This window comes from Lontra canadensis, unplaced genomic scaffold, assembly GCF_010015895.1.
Source record: "Lontra canadensis isolate GAN:19392208 unplaced genomic scaffold, GSC_riverotter_1.0 scaffold19, whole genome shotgun sequence".
Classification (NCBI taxonomy): Eukaryota; Metazoa; Chordata; class Mammalia; order Carnivora; family Mustelidae; genus Lontra; species Lontra canadensis.
Genome location: NW_022631013.1, coordinates 13,053,837 through 13,073,840, shown reverse-complemented (window position 1 = coordinate 13,073,840; position 20,004 = coordinate 13,053,837). Strand labels below are relative to the sequence as shown.

General features: G+C 47.2%; 1 protein-coding gene across 1 annotated transcript; it reads right to left on the bottom strand.

The window, feature by feature from the left end:
• Positions 1-1,326: 1,326 nt before the first annotated feature.
• POLR1E (RNA polymerase I subunit E) lies at positions 1,327-17,558 on the bottom strand. The gene is made up of 13 exons (XM_032860616.1): positions 17,447-17,558; positions 16,779-16,882; positions 15,529-15,605; positions 13,322-13,407; positions 11,124-11,182; positions 10,223-10,367; positions 7,457-7,564; positions 6,764-6,860; positions 6,375-6,379; positions 4,910-5,038; positions 3,907-3,988; positions 3,008-3,139; positions 1,327-1,804 (listed from the first exon to the last, which is right to left on the bottom strand). Exons 1-13 carry the CDS (start codon positions 17,520-17,522, stop codon positions 1,645-1,647), a joined length of 1,260 nt encoding a protein of 419 aa, XP_032716507.1. The 5' UTR covers positions 17,523-17,558; the 3' UTR covers positions 1,327-1,644.
• Positions 17,559-20,004: the final 2,446 nt, after the last annotated feature.

The window sequence follows — 20,004 nt, the reverse complement described above, 5'->3', positions numbered from 1 at the left end:
CAGAAGAGCAAGACAGATTTCGGAAGGTGGTCTTCCTCGGGACCCCAATTTTAAGCACTTGAGAGAGTCTCATGAAGACTTCAAGGGGGGTCACTTTAGCAAAACCCACATCCTACACCAGTTAACATGTTTAGGTCTGACACAGTGCCCAAGAGAGGAAGAAGAATACCTCCACGGGCTCAATTACAAATGTAGTGGGAAGAATAATTTCAAAAGTTCAGGAGAGAAAAAAAAAAATCTATTTCCTTCCCCCAAAGCTTTCACGTCTATAAATACACTCACACGAAGGGACCCAAGACCACTCCTCCTTATGAAAACACTACCTGTCTGGTGTTTGCAAGATGAACGATGCGCCCATCTTGCTCTCAATGCCCTGACGCTCCAACAATATCCTCCAGTAGCTTCTCTCATCTTCTTAAATAAAACTCATTTACTCCTGCAGATTACAGAAGTAACACATGCACCTGGTAGAAAATCATGACATTACAGCTGACTCTTGAACAGCATGGGCCCGCTGAACGTGTGAAGTTTTTTCCAATAAATAAAAGCACTGTATTTTCCTATCATCCTCTTTTTTCTATCTTACTTTAAGAACACAGGATGTAATCCGTGTAACATTCGAAGTATGTGTTAACTGTTTACCCAAGTTGGGGGTGGGGGCGTCAAAACGACACACGGATTGACTCTGCGAGGGGATGGTGCCCCTCACCCTGGGTTGTTCGAGGGTCAAACGTTCACAGAAGGAGGAAGCAAGATGGAGACCAGCTTCCCGGTCTTTGGGCTGTTTGTGCTGAGCAGCCCAGGAGTGGAAATGGGGTGCTGAAAGCAGGGGAGGTTGCCCTCAGCACTGTGGGGCCCAGTCACCAGCCCCAGGAGGTCCAGCGGCAGTGTTGGGGAGCAGTGGGTGTCCACGCCTGCCTGAGGAAGCAGCAGCAGCTGTGCGCCCTCAAACCTCACAGCTCCAGAGGCCGCCGCCTGACTCCCACACGTGCAGCCTTTCATAATCCTATAGCTTTCTGTCCACACATTAAACCCCCTTTGAAGGAGAGCTAGAACAATGTGTTTTCTGTCCTTCACTCTGATTCATCTCTCTCAGGAAGGAGCTTTCAGAGCTGCCCCCTGCCCTCTGTGTGGCCTGAGCCAGGCAGAGCGACGGAAGGCGCTGATCACATCCTCTGATTTGGCTCCACTTCTGACAGCAGCCTCAAGTTCACGGGGCCCCTTTAGTAGCCCCAAGGCGGGGCGGCCCATGCTTAGCTACTAATGATGCCTAAGGCCTCCTCCCAGCCCAGCTGGGCTGTAACCTCCTCACTATGCACTCCAGGGGCCCTTCACATTTCTCTTTATTTACATTATCCATTAGATGTGCCCCAGGGTGCAGCCTGTAAGATCTGCCCACTCTGACCTCCCCAGGCCCCACCCTCCCACGGGAACCGGCTGCCATTCACAATCACAGCCACACTAAAGAGAGGTCAAGTCCAACAGGGCCATCACTGTACACAGCACAACTTGAGATGCTGCCTTCTGGCTTCATACCCACACCAAGGCAAGGCTTCTTTTTCTTCTCATTTTAAAAATAAAAATGGAAATGAATAGAAGTAGTGGCTGTGTGTGGCCAAAATGCTCCATGCAGAAAGCAAGCCTCTAGGTGATTCTCCTCCGCTTGGACTGGCGTTCTGAGGCCTGGGCTGGAGGCAGTGGGATGGACAGGATGCCCAGTTTGTGATCCTCCTCCCTGCCAGCTTCCAGAGATACCCTTCTTTTAGAGATCTTCAGTCTCATGGCTTTCGCGATCTCCATCATCCTAAGGAACAAACACAGAACAAATGGGGCAGAACGTCCTCAGCAGGTCTGCTCAGGAAGGCCTGACAGGAGGGAGCAGCACATCACACTCCTGGCCATGAAGAATCCCCAACGTGGCCCCCAGAGCAAAGCAGAGAAGGAAACAAGATCCAGAGTCATCAGAAAGACAATTTCAATTTAATGTCTCGTCATTAGAAAATATCCATATAAGTGATGGAAAACCAGGCTATCCTGACACCATTAACAACTCTGTTTACTTCTGATAACCAGGACCGAGCATTTGCTAGAATTTTGGTAGAGCTTTTACAGGCTCCAAGTACCTTTTTTCTCTTTTATTTTCAAACTCACTGCCTGTGAGAATGCCTTCTATGGACAGCCCTGAGGAGAATCCCGCCAGGGACTGCTACAAGAGTCCAGACAGAGGTGTTCTCAGAGGCTCTCCTGGAACACTGGCAGCCTTGGACACTGGATGCCCCGAAACCACTGACAGAGGCCAACATACCCGCAGTTCACGATCCTAGAAGTTCGGCCCCCTACTTAGTCTGAATCCCTCCTGGCAGGGCTGTAAAGGGCCCAAGACCACAACTCTGCCAACTCTCCCAGGACCCTCCCAGTCTGTCCCTGCCGCTCAGCAGGGCTGCTAGGTTACAGAAGCTGTGTGACATCCCTGGCAAATGGCAGCCCCACTGTGCTTCCCACACCTTGCCTGGCAGCCCCTTCCATCTGACTCAGAAAGTTCTTTTTGCTAAGCTGAGATTGGGTTCTCTTACAACGCCCAGCCCTGGGCTCCACCCCTTGGACCATACAGGCCTCCTCTCCCCAGTGACAGTAATTCCGAGACTGCTTGTGTACACAGGGACAGAATGCTAAGGGAAGCCTCAGGCCTGAAGGCCAACTATTCCCCTTCTTGGCTGTGTGAGCCTGGGAAAGTCACTGACTTCTCTAACTGAGGGTTCTCCCGTTGTTTTGTAGGGAAATCACTGAGATCATCGCAGACTTAATACTACACCTCACAAGACAAGGCTTACTTCAAAATGTCTGGTTGCTCATCTATTTACTCACTCGGGCACTGACAACTGTCTCCCGGTCCCAAATCCTGTCCATACTACACATCCCCAGTTCCCTCGATGGTACATCCTGCTTTCCGGTAGTACTAGAAATACATCAAGCCCCCACAGGGAGCTTGTAATTCCATGCTGCTCACCTTCTCTCACTGAGCTTCAAGTCTCTCTGTAACACTGTCAGGTCAATCTGGAAGTTGCTTATGTGCAAGGCAAGTATGATGACGTATGCAGTGATCTTTGCCTTCATAGAATCTGAAATCAAGTTCCGCAGGCTGCAAAGGCAGTGGAAGTAAAGGAGAGACAGTGCATAAGATGATTATTCTGAGAGCAAAATAAAAACATCCAAGCCTGTTCTCATACACACACAATGTCTTCCCATCTTGGGAAGAAGAAAAGAAAGTTGAGCACCATTCGAGGTCCTGTCATGGTGCCCACGCCATCACACACAGTGGAGCAGTGAGGCAACCCCAGCATCCCCTCCAGGTGGGACAAAGAAAGCCACATGTATACTTTCCCCAGACAGAGTTAGAGTCTCGCAATGATAAGGACTCTCAGAGCCTGACCCAACTGATCAGCTGGGCTGCTGGGAAAACAGTCATCCCAAACCCAGTTGCTGATGTTTCCTCAGAGCAGGAAACACTTTCCGAGCCAAGGGCAGGAAAGAAGGCCAGATATGCTGCTCTGGGTCCTTTCCCCAAACTCATCACACTGGCCTATGCTTTTCTGCTCCACTGCTTTCCCATGGAACACCGGTTCTGTGGGGTATGAGGAAGGATTCCTTGAAAGAAGTCTCCATGGCAGGACTTCCTAGAGCTGCTAATGGGAACTTCTCCAAGGGGCACAGAGCATGTAATATGTAGTGTTTCTTCAACTACCTTGACCCCAGGCCGCTGCAAATGGCCATGAGTGCTCTCCTCAGCAGTGTCTGCGGACATGGAAGCCAATCCATGCTCTAATGCCCCTGCCCAACCCTTCCCGCCTGCTTTCTCCTCCACAGGCAGAAGCCCTGGAAGTCAAGCCCCGGAAATCAAGCCCTGACCTGCCATTGTTGTAGGTCAAGCAGGTGAAGTGCTTCAGCAGTTTGCTGTTGATGATGTGGGGGACTCCAGGTCCCAGGGCACCTGCAACACAAAGGTGAGTTTGTGCGTTCGTTTTGTTTCCAAACCCTCATATCACACCTCCTCCATGAGCTGGGACAAAAGGCCAACAGCTGCGCCCCCACAAGGAACAGAACCGTGTGGGAAGAGAAGCAGGGGCCTGTGAACCAGGACAGCCACCTGCCAATGCAAACGTGCTCAGGGTACTTCAGCCTGCAGGCTGCCTGCGCCTGAGAGACATCTGTGACGGGGCAGCAATGAGAAGGAGGAACAGACTCCGATGAGGCCTGATGTCACAGAATTCATAAGATGCAACACAGACTGTGGCAAAAGCCCAGGGAGAGGGAAAGAAGGGCGACTGGAACGTGCAAATGAGCAATAACCAAGTACCGACAACATACAGACTCTTGGGGGCTCCAGCACTGTAACGAGACGGCACCAGCTTGGGCCTGAAACCACAGGTGGGTTTCCAACTCTGGGGAGATAGGAGTGTGGGACACCCCCCCAACACCTGCCGTAGCCCTCACTGAAGGTGACACGGGTGGCCAGGGGAAATGGACTCTCTTCTCTCTCAGTCGGAAATTAGCTGACACAACACAGCCCTGCCACCAGCCTTCATGTGAGCAAAGCCGATTTTTCTCCCCACAGGATTGACCTTTGTCCAACCGTCTCTTAAAATTTTCATTTGATTTGACTGGATACTATACTTTGCCCAATGCAGAAGAAAGAGCAGTCAATGTTAGCTCTGAACAATCATACAACCCAGCCTGTCCCCACTTTCAGATGAGGAAAGAGCCGGGCCAATTGTCTCGGCATGCTGGTGGCGCCCACAGGAACCCGTTATACAGAACGAAAGATCTGCACAAGCACAGGCTTTTCTTCTCTCATCAGAGCCGGTTACACAAGTAACAGGCTGAAAATAACTAGAATAAAATGTCTACTTACTTTTCCGCTTAATCACTTTCTGTGCTCGAAATTTGATGAGCGTGTCCAGAAACCATATGCATCGGGCCTGGCGGTCTCGGCTCTCCTCATCTGATGGCAAAGACTTCAATGCTTCTATGACAAAGGAGCGGGGGCAAAAAGAGGGGGGGGGGGGGGGGGGGCAAGGGAGGAATGCATTTAAGACCAGCTGTCAGGAGCCACTCCCCCTCACAATGAAAACAGCAGGCATCTGCCACAGCTGATACACAACAGTCGAGGAAGGGCCATCCTGCTAATGCTCCTTGTAACACAGCGAGCACAGGGCTAGGGCACTAAAGGGCTAGACAATAAATATTCCAGCCTCTGTGGGCCCTGTGGTCTCTGGCTGCATCTACTCAGAGCTGCCCCTGTAGTGCAAGAGCAGCCATTAATCATACACAAATGAATGGCCATGGCTGTGTTCCAATAAAACTTTATTCATAGGCAGCAGAACGGACTTGGCACAGTCTGCCAACACAGTCGACTGCCAGACAGTCCGCCCCATCCTGATGTTGTGCTCAGGGGCTCAGGCTCTTGAGTTAGACTGCCCGGGTTTGAAACCCCCTTTTAGTGGCTTAGGCAAGTCTCTATATTCTATACATCTCTGTATACCATCTCCGCCTAATAATTTAGGATAAAGATAGTAGCCTCCTTCTAGGATTTTTTGGTGCATTGAATGAGACAATGCAAGGAGAGCGTTTAGAACAGTACTTGGCACATGTAAGAGCTCCTTCAGTGTTAGCCGTTATTTTTATGTACTGTTCCACCACCAGGAGGATCCTGAACTCAGAGGTGAGAAGGCTCTTCAAGGTCATCTTATAGCAGCCTCATTTCACAGATAAGAAAACTGAGGCTCTGAGAGGGAAGACCACGCACTACCTCTCGCAGAGCTCAGGGACTCTATTTCCAGACTCTCAGCCCAGAGCTCATTCCTGCACCTGCTGTGCAGCCACAGTTACACAAAGACAACCAAGAACCAGGAATAAGCTTTTCTGCACATGTATCTTTGGAACAAAAACCAAAAAAAGCACTCTTGAAAACTTGGGAACCAACCCAGGGTTGACAATTTTTCATTTTCTCAAGATGAAATTATTAAAAGAAAAGAACTCAAAAAGTAAGAAAATTCCACTGTCCCTGTAAAAGAAAAGCTGCTCGAAGGGCCAAAGGAGACAGGGGAGTATTTTAAAACACACACTATTTAAATTAGTTAACTTTTTTTAAAGATTCATTTATTTCTTTTAGAGTGTGAGCTCGCGTACAAGCGGGGGAGGGGCAGAGGGAGAGAGAGGGAAAGAAGCAGACTCCCTGGTAAGTGCAGGGTTGGAAGTGGGGGCTTGATCTCACGACCCTGAGATCGTGACCTGAGCTGAAATCAAGAGTCAGACCCTTAGCCAACTGAGCCATCAGGGTGCCCCCATAAATTTGACTTTATGTATATTGTGTATAAAGTGACTTTATGTATGAAGTGTCCACTAGCACCTAGTCACAGGTTGGCACCTGGGCCTTGCCAGGGACAATCACTGTCAGCATAACACTGGGGACACCAGGGCAGCTCAGGCTCCAAGCCCCACACCGCAAGACCTCACCACCCTCTACTCAGCCAAAGGCGCCATGCACTCAGAGGCTACCTCTCTCTCCCCTGAATGCCACCCACAGCCTTGGGACAGAGGCCATTTTCAAGAAAACACTGGCTCATTCATGTTCAAATGTTGAAAAGACATACACCCCTACCAACGGACATCCCTAAAGGTCGGCTTCATGTCTGACTACTGTCAGAGAGTTCTGACATCACTGCCTCAGACACTCCATCTACCCCAGGGCGGGGGAGGACGTTACCTGTTCTCTTCAATCATCTTCAGTATTTCCTCTGAGGAGACATTCCTGAAAGCTTCGGAGGGGCTCTGAAGAGCTTCATACTCCGCGGTGGACAGAACTAGTGACAAGTCAAGAACATAACCTGACCAAAATGGAAACATCCAACGAGCTTGCTCACCTCAGAGTGGCCCCATGTTAGAGATGGTAAAGCTGAGGCTCAGATTGGGGAAGACCACACAGTATTAGGGGGCTGAGCGCAGGGAATCAGTTCTCCAGACTCCTAGCCCAGAGTCCATTCCCTGCCGGGGCTTTTTTGCCTCTTCAGCTGATTACAAAGCCACTGCAGTTATTTTCCTTCTGACTAGACCGACCAGTAGGAAAATTCTATGCTCTACGTTTTACAGATCAGTCTGCCCTAGACTTAGGGCTGACGTGAAAGTCTTATTTTGACTACCCACAGAGAGTGCCCCCCGCCAAGGCTGAGCTTGAGGGTTATCTGGCACTTTGCTGAGGAATGGGCTGGACTCCCAGAGGCTGAGGGCCGGTCCCACAGCTGGTGAGGAAGCCTAGCTGACTTCCCAGCAATGGCGCCAGGGCGAGTACTTCTGTGAGCGTGATGGGACCAGCAACGTCCTTAGAGAGCCTGTCTGCCCACTCACATGTGCGCCTCTCAACTTGGGAAATAAAGCAGCATTTCTACTGCAACAAGGATACGGTCTTCAAACTTATACACGTCTTCAGGCTTGGTGGCATCAGCATGGCAGGGAGGAAGGTAGAGGGAGTCATCCTGCAGGTCGTCATGGATGGCGTCATTGACCAGAGCTTTTCAATAAAGGAAGAGATGGTGCTGGTATCATGCTGTTTGGGTTCAGGCTCCCCAGTACTCTGTAACTTGTGTACTCAAGATTAATTGGCCCAGAAACTTCTAATCAGGATGCTTCTGCCAATGCAGCTTGACCAGGCTGACGTCCACTCATAACACAAACCTAACCAGGCCCTGGAGAAGGCACACACAGCACAGCTCCCCTCAAGCAGCCCGCACAGTAGCTGGGAGGGACAGGTGAGCTAATAAGTATTTACAATATAAGAGAAGCTAAAAGTGAGGAAGAGAGCCATTCATGGCTTAACGTCCAGAAAACTCCACAAATTGTGAGTAAAAATGAAAAATAAGAATATAAAACTGTGAACGACTCTATAAGAAAAACCACGTAAGGATTAAGTAAGCTAGGGCGCCTGGGTGGCTCAGTCAGTTAAGCATCTGACTTCAACCTGGGTCATGATCCCAGGGTCCTAGGATTGGGCCCCGTATTGGGCTCCCTGTTCAGCAGGAAGCCTGCTTCTTCCTGCCTGCTGCTTCCCCTGCTTGTGCTGTCCCTCTCTCTCTAATAAGTTAATGAAATTGTTAAAAAAAAAAAAAAAAAAAAGAATTGTAGGGGCACCTGTGTGGCTCAGTAATTGAGTGCCCCTTTGGCTCTGGTCATGGTTCCCAAGGGCCTGGGATCAAGCCCCATACTGGGCTCCCTGCTCAGCAGGAAGCCTGCTTTGCCCTCTCCCACTCCCCCTGCTTATGTTCCCTCTCTCACCGTTGTCTCTGTCAAATAAATTAAAAAAAATTAAGAAAGAAAAAAAACAATTGTATTAAAAAAAGAATTAAGCAAGCATATAAACATAGACAGAGAGGAATACAGGAACATTCTAATAGTTCATCTGGTAAAATGATGGGAAATGAGTGAATTCTTTTTTTTTAAAGGTGTTTTTTTTAAAGATTTTATTCATTTATTTGACAGAGAGAGAGATCACAAGTAGACAGAGAGGCAGGCAGAGAGAGGGAGACGCAGGCTCCCTGCTGAGCAGAGAGCCTGATGTGGGGCTTGATCCCAGGACCCTGAGATCATGACCTGAGACGAAGGCGGAGGCTTAACCCACTGAGCCACTCAGGCACCCCACGGGCCTAAATCACGAGTCTGATGCTCAACCAACTGAGCCACCCAGGCGCCCCTTTTTCTTTTCTTTTTAAATGTCCTTTGACAGCTGAGAGTCAACTGAACAAAAAAATTCAAAAGTTTATTTATGCTTTCAACTAAATGGAGACACATACTTCTATGTTCCAGATAAGAAAATATAATATTGTAAAGAAGATGTTGATTCTCTCCATTTTATTCTCAATGGAATTTTGAGGCAATTTGACAAAGGAATTCTTAAGATCACCTGGGGAAAAAAGGCATGCTACTCTACCCAATGTTTGTCAAAAATAAGGATGGATGCAGGAATTTGTCCCATCAGAAAACAAGCTGGAAGATGAGGCTACTGACATCCAGAGCCTGGTGCTGCCCTAGGAACAGAAAGGACAACTGAACAGAACCGACAGAATGTACTCAAGTGAGAAGGATGACTTTTTAAATCATCTACAAAAAAAGGATGGAGCTGGGGACAGCTGGCTAATCCTTTGGAAAATGTAAAATTAGGTCTGTACCATATGCCAAAAAAAAATCATTAAGATTTAAATGTTAAAAGTAAAATTGTGAAAATACTGAAAGAAAACATAGGGAAATATTTATATAATCTCAGGGTTTAAAAAGATGGTCTAAAAACTAATAAAATTCCATTTTATTTTATTTTATTATTTATTTTTAGGTAGGCTCCCCGCCCAGCATGGAGTCTAACACAGGGCTTGAACTCACAACCCTGAGATCAAGACCTGAGATCAAGAGTCATCCACCTAACCAAATGAGCCACCCAGGTACCCCTAAAGTCCCGTTTTACTTTACTTATTTTTTTTAAAGATTTTATTTATTTATCTGACAGAGAGAGATCTCAAGTAGGCAGAGAGGCAGGCAGGCAGAGAGAGAGGGGGAAGCAGGCTCCCCACTGAGCAGAGAGCCTGATTCGGGGCTTGATCCCAGGACCAGAGATCATGACCTGAGCCGAAGGCAGAGGCCTAACCACTGAGCCACCCAGGCGCCCCTAAAATCCCATTTTAATAGAAAAACTGCTCTTATGTAAACTTTCTCTTATGTTCTTATAATGCATCTGAGCAATAAATACATTTTTCAATAATATAATTAAATGCTCAAGCTGCTCATAAGTTTAAGAACAGAAAAAGATCCACTGATCCCATAGGGAAGCACTGTCTCAGTTCATCATCCTCACATCAGTTTTCTTGCCCCAAACCTCCCTGTGACCACCCTGAGACCGAGGTCTTCTCCCTCTGCACCCCGCCAACTGGAACCCTGGTGCCCAAGACACAGCACGCACACACCTGTCCCTGCACTGGTCTCCTCTACCTGACTATGACCTCCCTGCAGGCAGACGGGTCTTACTATATCCAGAGTCTGTTCCCCAAGGAGGAGCGCAGGGAGAGGCAGGAAGGAATCCAGCCCTGATGCCCCTTATTTCCATCTGTGGGGCAGGTAAAAGATCTCAAGAGAAGAGGAAGCAGCCTCTGTGAGCATACTCTTATCCCGAGTCCCAGCTGCTTACCGGTCACACCCTTTGCATCAATAATATTCTCCGCAGCTTTAGCGACTGCACAGTTGAGAGATTCACTGCCAACTTTGTTCATTCTTCTGGAGTTCAAAGCCCGCTTCTGTTTGGTGGTTCCAAAGGCTTCGATGCAAGAATCCATCTGTGCAGCGACAAATCTGGTTTGTCTGGGGACAGGCTGGGCACGACTACTCCTAGCTGTGTGACTGTGGGGAAACTCTCCACCTTTCTGAGCCAGGACTCCCTCACCTGTGAACTGGGGGGGGACTCATACCTTTCTATCACAAAGGCTTGTATTAACAGTACTCGCTTTGTAAACTGTCATGGGCTATTTACAAATCAAAGGTGTCCATTTGCATGGCGAAAGCCCGGACTAGACTGAGGATTGGTAAATTCCGCGCACAGCCTACCGTCTTCCAGCCCTACACTCACAGCAGATGTTGCTTATCACTCATTCTCTCCCACTGAGCCTGAGGACAGTCTCACGTCCTCCTCAACAAGCGCTCCAGGCAACGCTGAAGCCTCAATTGACTTGCCATCTGGGGTGAGATCATCCACGCTGAAAATCCTGAAGTTTACTTTGTTTTAATGTGAGAGCTTCCAGGCTACAGCCAGGATTTTCTGCAACTTGCATTAAATCCAAAATCAAGTGTTACACTACACCTATGTCAGCCCAGCGACCCAGTTCCGAACACGGCACGGAGCTGTGTCTAGCTGCCCCAGACGGAAGGACAGCGCTCCATGAGGCCGAGAGGTCTCCACAGGTAGACCGTCCGGGGAACCGCAGACCCAGTGAGCTGGGAAAAGCCCTCTGCTCAGCCAGCTCACTTTGCACGGAGAAACGCGGTCCTAGAGGGAACATGCTTCAGCTCCCATGTCTCAGTTCTGTCACACTTACCTTTTCTCTAAAACTTTTGGTCTGACTCTCTTGTGTCAATTCACTCTCAACTGATTCATCTGTCAAAACACAAACCAAGAAAAAACAGAGAGGGGGATAAAAAGCAAGCTGTAAGACCCACAGATTATAACAGGGATTAATATTTATTTCAGGCTTAATCTAAGAAAAACGGATTTCTTTACTGTAGGACTTCCCAGAGTTTAACATGATGGATTCTGTGAACATTTAGTCTGTGCCTTTAGTATACAGTTAGAGGATATGGAGAATAAATTAAGGAGTCAAATGAAAGGTCATTTAATCCAACCTCTTCATTTTACAAATAAGGAAAAAGCCTCCCAATGAAATGATGTATCCCAGGTCAGTTCACCAGGCAGTGGCCTAGACAGGATTAGAAATCAAGTCCTCGGCTATCTCCAGTAAATAGTTTTGACTTCCTTACAAAAGACCTAAAGGCAGACATAAATGTGAGGTATGTTACTTACATGACGCTCTCTCTGATCTCCCATAAACTACTCATATAGGGGCAGGACACAGTAGTGGACAGGAGCATAAGCTCTAGAGTGACCTTGTCTGAACTGCACTCCCAGTCCATATATATGAGATATATATATAATATAACTTAACATAATGTAATTATAATATACATTATATTAATATTAGTAATGTATAATTACCAGTTGTGTAATTATATTAGTACTACTAACATATAATTATACTATTTGTATTAAGGTATTATAAGTTACTTTGTATTATAACATACATATATATCAGCAATATGTCTCCTTCAAACTCTGTGCCAGTTTCGTCATCAATAAAACCACCAGAGAGTTATTACATGAAGTAAATGATGACATGCATTGAAAGTGCTTAGAACAGTGCCTAACACATAGTAAGGAATCAATAAATGTTGCATGTGTGAATGTATGTGTATATATATATGCTGGCTAAAATAAACCATTACTTACAATTTTTTTACATGTAAAAACAAAAATTTGTTTGATCAACACATTAAAGAATAATTTCCTTTGCCTCCTTAGAAGTCAGAAAAGGATTTGGAGAATAATTTAAATGTAGCTGTATTCAAAAAGCAAGGAATTCTTAACCTATGGACTCTGGACCCCTAGGAAAGTCACAGATGGATTTCAGGACTCAAGAGCCCTTTACAATCATATGCAAAATCTCATATATATTCTTGAATATTATATAAGTTTCCAGGAAGGTCCAGGTCCTTCAGATTCTTAAAAGGACTGACACCATTGCGCTGAGGGAATAAAGCTGAATTACTACCTCGGAAGGTATTAAACAGATCTACCAATGACTGTTAACAATCCTTCCTCATCTATACCTCCCGCCCCACTGTGGTCTCAGTATTTAAGATTTAGGGAACAGGAGTCCCTTGGGTCTGACCCTCTGACCTATCATTCTGGAAGATTCCACTCTACCAGAGCATTCTAAGATGCCAAAGCAGAGAAGCAGTACAAGCTCTCCCACTGGATTAGGGAAAAAATGGATTCTCTCCTGAACAGAAAGTGTAGAGACTTATCAACATGAAAATTACTGTCCAACTTGTAAGTAACTTCCATCTCCTGCTAGAGACCCTAAGACCTCTACTCCAACTAGAACAGCAAAGAGTTAAGAAAGGTCTTTGAATGAAAAAAATATCAGACATGCCCTCCAATATTCTGCTCTGATCACTGTTCAAGTAGCTTTTTTTAAAATTAACATATAATGTATTATTAGCCCCAGGGGTACAGGTCTGTGAATCGTCAGGCTTACCTGTTCAAGCAGCTTTAACTAAAACTTTTTTTTTGGATTCACTGAAATATGTATTGAGCAGCTAGGGAGATACAAAAGTGACTAAAACATCATTGAAGAGGTAAGCAGATGCACACATCATAGAAAGCCAGATGTAAGGGGTCACTGCATCACAGCAGTCAAGAGAAAAGTGCTTTAGGAGATCAAGAATGAGACTGCTTCCAGAAAACTATTTTCTGTTCTCAAATCTGTAAACGCTGTACGGACAGGACCTGTGACTGTTTTGCGACGTCTCCAACCCCTAACTTGTGCCTGGAGCATAGTAAGCCAGGAAGGCGCCCTTAAAAAATAACCACAAAATATGTTTTACAAATCAAAAACTAACTCATCTAACAAACCTAAAATATGCAGCGTTTTTGTGAGCCTTCATGACTAGGCCCTACCTGAAAACAGTGGCTGCATGTTGAACAACTCAGCATCATATACCTCCATCTGGCCAGAAGTCTTGTTCAGAATTCCCACAAAATGCCTGAATAAAGAAGGAATAATACCAATGACAATCAGTTATTCAAACATATTGTTTATACAACTTCCTTTTTCCTATTTAAAAGTTCTCACTGGTCCTTCTGCCCCAATCAATATACTTGCGGAACACACCACTTGCTGCTGAGGAAAGTTAATTCCCTATAGCAGCAATTCTTAGCATGAGAGGGAAAGGAGAGAATGAATGAGGGAGCTCACGAGGTGGTTCTGGAAGGAAAAGGGCGGGGGAAGCTCCCAGGTGATTCTGGTAGTCAATTACACTTGGGCTCACTGCCGTAGTGGGAAATGCTTTGGGGTTTCTAGATATAAGAATCTAGAATTACACTAGCATTTATTGCACACATAAATTTTATGGAGGCAAAGACAAGTAAAACTGGGAATTATGGGGAGACCAGTCTGAACTAGAGAATCTTCGGAAAGGCATGATGTGGTGTTAAAACAGTTTTAAGTATATACAAATTAATCTGACTTCTATCAGGGTGGTTCCATGGGGGCTTTGAAAGGGCCTGTTTTGTGGTTCACTGCTGGGTACTATCAGAGGGACACTGTCTGCGTTATACCAGTGCCTGACAGTCAGAGGCTGCTTGGGTGGACAATCATCACTGCACCAATGGGGAGCCTGGGGCTTAGAGAAGGCAGAGTTGTTCAAAGCAGGTGATCAGTGGCAGAGCTGTATGGAAACCCTGGAGCCTTTGACACTACCAGATCCTTTTTTTGTTAGCTCCAGCAGAAACTTATGGCAAGCTTTGGCCTATTAATTAGGCTGCCTTTTGGGAACCAAACAGTTATAAAGAATATTACAAAGTAATGAAGGTGATCAAAAGGTACTTTCAGTTACAAAATAATTAAGGGGATGTAATTAACAATACTGTATTTAACAATAGTATATCATATATATTTATTATATACAAATGAACAATATTATATATGTGAAAGTTAACAATATTACAAATGTGAAACCTGCTAAGAGAATAAATCTTAAAAGTTCTCATCATAAGAAAAAATAGTCTCTGTATGGTAATGGATAACTGCTTATTGTGATGACCATTTTGCAACATATACGAATAACTAATGGTTATGTTATACACCTGAAACTAATGTCATGTTATATTATATCTCAATTAAAATGTTTATTATTCAGAATTTTTTTAAGTAATCTCTGCTCCAGGGGTGCCTGGGTGGCTCAGTGGGTTAAAGCCTCTGCCTTCGGCTTGGGTCATGATCCCAGGGTACTGGGATCGAGCCCTGTGTTGGGCTCTCTGCTCAGCAGGGAGCCTGTATCCTCGTCTCTCTCTCTCTCTGCCTGTCTCTCTGCCTACTTGTGATCTCTGTCTGTCAAATAAATAAATAAAATCTTTAAAAAAAAAAAAAAAAATCTCTGCTCCCAATGTGGGACTCAAACTCACAGCCCTGAGATCAAGAGTTGCATGCTCCACTGACTGAGCCAGGCAGGCACCCCTAAAAAATTATCTTTTTTTTTTTTTAAAGATTTTTTTATTTGACAGAGAGATCAAGTAGGCAGAGGTGCAAGCAGAGAGAAGGGGGAAGCAGGCTCCCTGCTGAGCAGAGAGCCCGATGTGGGGCTTGATCCCAGGACCCTGAGATCATGACCCAAGCCAAAGGCAGAGGCCCAACCCACTGACCCACCCAGGTGCCCCTAAAAAATTATCTTAAAGAAAACTACAAATAAATGAGGTTTTAGGAAATCCTACAAATGTAACTCATTTTTTTCTTTTCAGGCATGTCCGCATGCTGGTGTGAAGGCCCCTGATTCTGGGAACACAGGGACATGGTAAACCTCTCCAGATTTCCCCCACTCCCCCTAAAATAAAGACCAAAACCAGGGGGCGCCTGGGTGGCTCAGTGGGTTAAGCCTCTGCCTTCGGCTCAGGTCATGATCTCAGGGTCCAGGGATCGAGTCCCATATCGGGCTCTCTGCTCAGCAAGGAGCCTGCTTCCCCCTCTCTCTCTCTGCCTGCCTCTCTGCCTACTTGTGATCTCTGTCAAATAAATAAATAAAATCTTAAAAAAAAAAAAAAAAAAGACCAAAACCAGCAGTGCCAGGCTCACCATCACTCTCCTCCCCTTCTCCCATCCTTTTCCCTACCTGCACAGAGTGTTGCACTTGAGAGCTCCAGTCCCAAAATTGTTTCCTACGTAGGACAGTCGGTCTGTTTCAGCAGCCTAAAATGAAAAGGGAAAAAGCACCACTAGAACCAATGTTGAAACGTATTACGCATCTCGTCCCCTCTTCCCACATTTGCAAAAGCTTTAGAATCCAAACCGAAGTGGATTAGAACTAGAGAGCCTCTGGGAGATGATCCAGCCCCACTATCCCAGTGAATCTGGGGCATCTCTGGGAGAAAGGCAAGAGGACTTTTGAAAGGGAAGCCCCAGATAATGCTGGTTTCTAGCTGGTCTTAAAAGTTCTTGGGGGAGCTGTACCTCAGGCCTTAGGAGAGAGGTCCTCAGCTCCCAGCACTTAGAGGTATGCAATAAAATGGTTCTGTCAACTACCTCCTGGACCCAAAGTCCAAGCCCTTCCTGAACTTCTTCGCCCATCTCTCCCATGACTGCTCCCATCCACACTGGCTGCACCACACACCAGCATTACGCTGGTGATTCACACCTCAATCACAGCCAAGCTTTCCTGCTTCCCTGTGTTTATCCTTGCTACTCTCTTCACTTGGACTGCGAAACCTCAGCTGTCAAACCGTCCTCCATCCTCCAGAGCTCAGCTCTGCCGCGCCCTCCCCCAGGAAGGCCTTCTGGAAAGCGGAGACTTCTCCAAGCTCACTTTCCCTCGCTCAGCTCTTGGCTTGTCTGCCTGTATGAGTTGCTGAGCTTAAAACCAGTTCTCACCTCTCTAAAGCAGCCATTTTGAACCCAGCAAATCCCCTTGGGGGGCATCTGGGAACGTGTGACATTCTAGATGTCACAAAGAAGAGGTGCTGAACATCCTGTGAGGCATCAGTCTGGCCCACAACAGAGAATTATCTTGGTCAGAAGGACAATAGTGCTGAGGCTGAGAAACCCTGCTCGAGAGTAGGAGCTCCCCCGGAGTGCGGCCAGGTGCGATTCAGCGGTTCCCCTTGCACCTTACAGCACTGGGCCACAGTGAGGGCTCAATAAAAGCTTGCTGAACGGACAAATCAAGGGAAGGGCACCACTTCACCAAAAGTACATAGCTGAATGGAGCCTGTCCCATACCCCAACCTGCTGGGGACTCACAGGAGTTCTTCAAAGGCTCATCTGCTATCCCTCCCCTCCTTTTCCTCCCTCTTGCATCCATCCACACCCAGGGCCCTCTGGGCCAAGACCAGCCCAGGGGAGACAGCTGGCTACTGCAGCACTTACCAGGATGCGCTGACTCTTCTTCCTTGGGTTTGTGGAGTCACTGCTCTTGTACAAAGTAAAACGCATGTTGCCTGGATTCTGCAACTTCCCATTGGAGAACTGGACTGTAAGATTGCAGCCCAAGAATGAGATGAGAGTAGATGGACCCACGGTATATGGTGGGGAAGAGCTGGGCTGTTTATTGGGAGGGAGTAACTGAAGGAATGGGAATGGTAAGGAAGTCCAGGTCCTGACCTAAACGGGGAGTGAAGGAGGTCCTGGTTCAGCTGGGAAGACGTGATGGGGAGGTGAGGCCAGTGCTGCCAAAGGGCTGCGACGGAAGGAAATAACTAGGGGAATGGAGCTGAGGCCTAGCCCAGACCTAGAGAGACGGGGAAATCTCTCCCTGGTGGAGAAGGAAGCTGGGCAGGTGTGAGTGAGTGACGGGATGACTGGTACAGCCCTGGAGAGGAGGGTGCCTGGGATGTCCTCAACCAGCTAGGAGGTGGTGACAGAAAGCTGGTGGGATGACAAAGGAGCCCTGGCCAAGTCCCAAGGAGTGGAGGAGACTAGAGGGGGTCTTGGCGCAGCTGGGAAAGGGGCACGACAGGGGCAGGAGGCCTGTAGAGGGATCCAGACCGAAAGGGAGGGAGTTCTGGGGAACTCTGCTCCGGCTCCGCAGTCTTTACCCAGTACTGCTCTCTGGCTCTCGTCGGGCTCCCCACAGTACAGCCACCTCGCACTCGGCAACACCTCAGCCGTCATCTCGCCAGTCCCGACGCGGAGAGTTTAGACAGACCCCGCCCGGGCCCAGCCAGCCTTCCACGCGCGGCGGCAGAACAGCGAGGCGGAAGAGGCGTGGCCTCACCAGCCCCGCCCTGCGTGTGCGGAGACGGCGTGGCCCCGCCCCACCCGACACCGCCCTTTTCCCTCTTCCCCAGAGCACAGAGGCGTACCATCTCCGCCCACTCTTCGCCCCGCCCCTCCGCTGGGTGAGGCGGTGGGGGCCACGGTTCTCTCCTCCGCCTGCCTCTCTGGTACGCCGCCCCTCGCTGGCGCAGAAAGGGTTGTGTGGCATTAGGGCAGTTGCCACGGCAGAAAGACCAAAGCACGACCTTAGAACGTGGACTCAAAGCAGGGTATTTTTTTTTTTTTAAGATTCTATTTATTTATTTGACACAGAGAGAGAGATCACAAGTAGGCAGAGACGCAGGGGGAAGCAGGCTCCCTGCCGAGCAGAGAACCCTGTGTGGGGCTCGATTCCAGGACCCCGAGATCATGACCCAAACTGAAGGCAGAGGCCTAACCCACTGAGCCACCCAGGCACCCCCAAAGCAGGGTATTTTTGAAGGACAAGAGCTCAGGTCCTTTCATCTCTGCTACCCACATCGTCTTCTTTCAGGACTCAACAAATGACATCACCAGTTGTCCCAATAAAGTTTTTACAGCAGAAAGAACCTTTGTACCTGGCCCTTATTTTGTGGGCAGATACTTCAAAACTAGAAGTATCATCACACTACCTGTTCATCACACTACCAACTTATTTATTTATATCAGTCTAGACTTGTAGATTCCCATTTTATTCAACAGATTAGAATCTGCTACTATCATTTATTTTCAAGTTCAAGTTTTATGAGATTGAGCAGGTGGGAACCCCATTAAGTTGGCTTCTGGGTACTTTTAGCATGTCCACATCATTCTTTTGAACATGTCCTTACTTTCTGGCACAAGATATTTCTACTGGTCTTGGAGTTTCTCTGTCCCAACCCTTGAATCACCCGTTTCTCCAACGAATTCTGGTTTCTTTTGGTAGGGAATGGTATTTTTAAAAAATATTTTATTTATTTGACACAGAGAGAGATCACAAGTAGGCAGAGCAGCAGACAAAGAGGGGGAAGCAGGCTCCCTGCCGAGCAGAGAGCCTGATGCAGGCTCGATCCCAGCGCCCCGAGATCATGACCTGAGCAGAAGACAGAGGCTTTAACCCACTGAGCCACCCAGGTGGCCCAGGGAATGGTATTTAAAAAAACCAAGATCTGTGCAGTAGGGAGGGACTGCTTTGGGGATGTCACGGCTCCTAGGCCTGAATGAACCGAATTAGGGAATATAGATAAGTAAGCACACTTTTACAACTAACAGTGATTAATTTCTAAATTTAGGATGTCTCAACCCATGTATTTCTAAAATTTAGGATTTCTAAATCCATATTGAAAGCCCTGAGATCATACTGACCTCTAATTCCAACTGAGCACCACAGGGTTTATTCTGATTTTCCTTCCTCCCATATTTGTAACTTCCTTTGCTGACACTGAGAAACCTGGTTTCCATTAGCCTTAATATACTTATCTGATGATATATGAATACACTTATTTGATCAGTCCTCCTGCAAGTAACACATCCCCCATCACTACCACCACCACCATCACCTGACATGGAGGCCTAGTAGCCCATTCAGGCTCGAACACTTTAAGCCAAGCCCAGGCTTCTGCATGGATACTGTATTAGTTTGGAGTTCTCCAGAGAAGTGGAACTAGTAGGAGATCTATATCTATCTATATATTTAGAAACAGAGAGAGAGAGAGGTTTGTTGAGTAATTGGCTCATACAATTATGAAGGCTGAGAGGTTCCATAATTTGCCATGTGTACACTGGTAGGAGAGCTGCTGGTGTAAGTCCAAAGGTCTGAGAACTAGGGAAACCAATGATGGAACTTCAAGCCCAATGACCAGAGAAGATGAGATTCCCAACTCACAGATAGAGCAAGAAAAAAATGGGAAAACTCCTTCCTCCACCTTTTGTCTATTCAGGACCTCAAGGGATTGGATCATCCTCACCTACATTGCTGAGGACAGTCTACTTTACTGAGTCCACTAACTAAATTAAATGCTAATTAGAATGCTAATCTCATCCAGAAATACCATCATAAACACACACAGAAATGTTTAATCTAACTGGCACCTAGAAGCTAGTCAAGTTGACACGTGAAACTGACCGTCACAGATGCTCCCTCCTTACTCTGCTCAGACTCTGACAACCCTCACCAGGGTGTCCCCCTGCCCAGATGCCCTTCTCACGCTCTTGGGCTCAGACAGTTTGTACCAGGCCACACTTTCCACATGGATAACCTGCTCGTCTTGCTTGGGCTCCACTACCCCTGCTCTGGATCACTGCAGACTCCCCTATTTCTCTGAGTGGAAAGCTACTTTGCTTGACCCCCTGAATGGCTTTTGGATTGAGTTGTTCCAGA

Bases quoted from the DNA above. Each gene is read 5' to 3' on its own strand.
- POLR1E (XM_032860616.1), bottom strand. From the start codon at position 17,522: ATGACGGCTGAGGTGTTGCCGAGTGCGAGGTGGCTGTACTGTGGGGAG. The intron at 11,183-13,321 runs GTAGGGCCTAGT...GTGTTTTGACAG, and splicing joins CATGCAGCCACTGTTTTCAG to ATGAATCAGTTGAGAGTGAA. The intron at 10,368-11,123 runs GTAAGTGTGACA...GTCGCTGCACAG, and splicing joins CCAAAAGTTTTAGAGAAAAG to ATGGATTCTTGCATCGAAGC.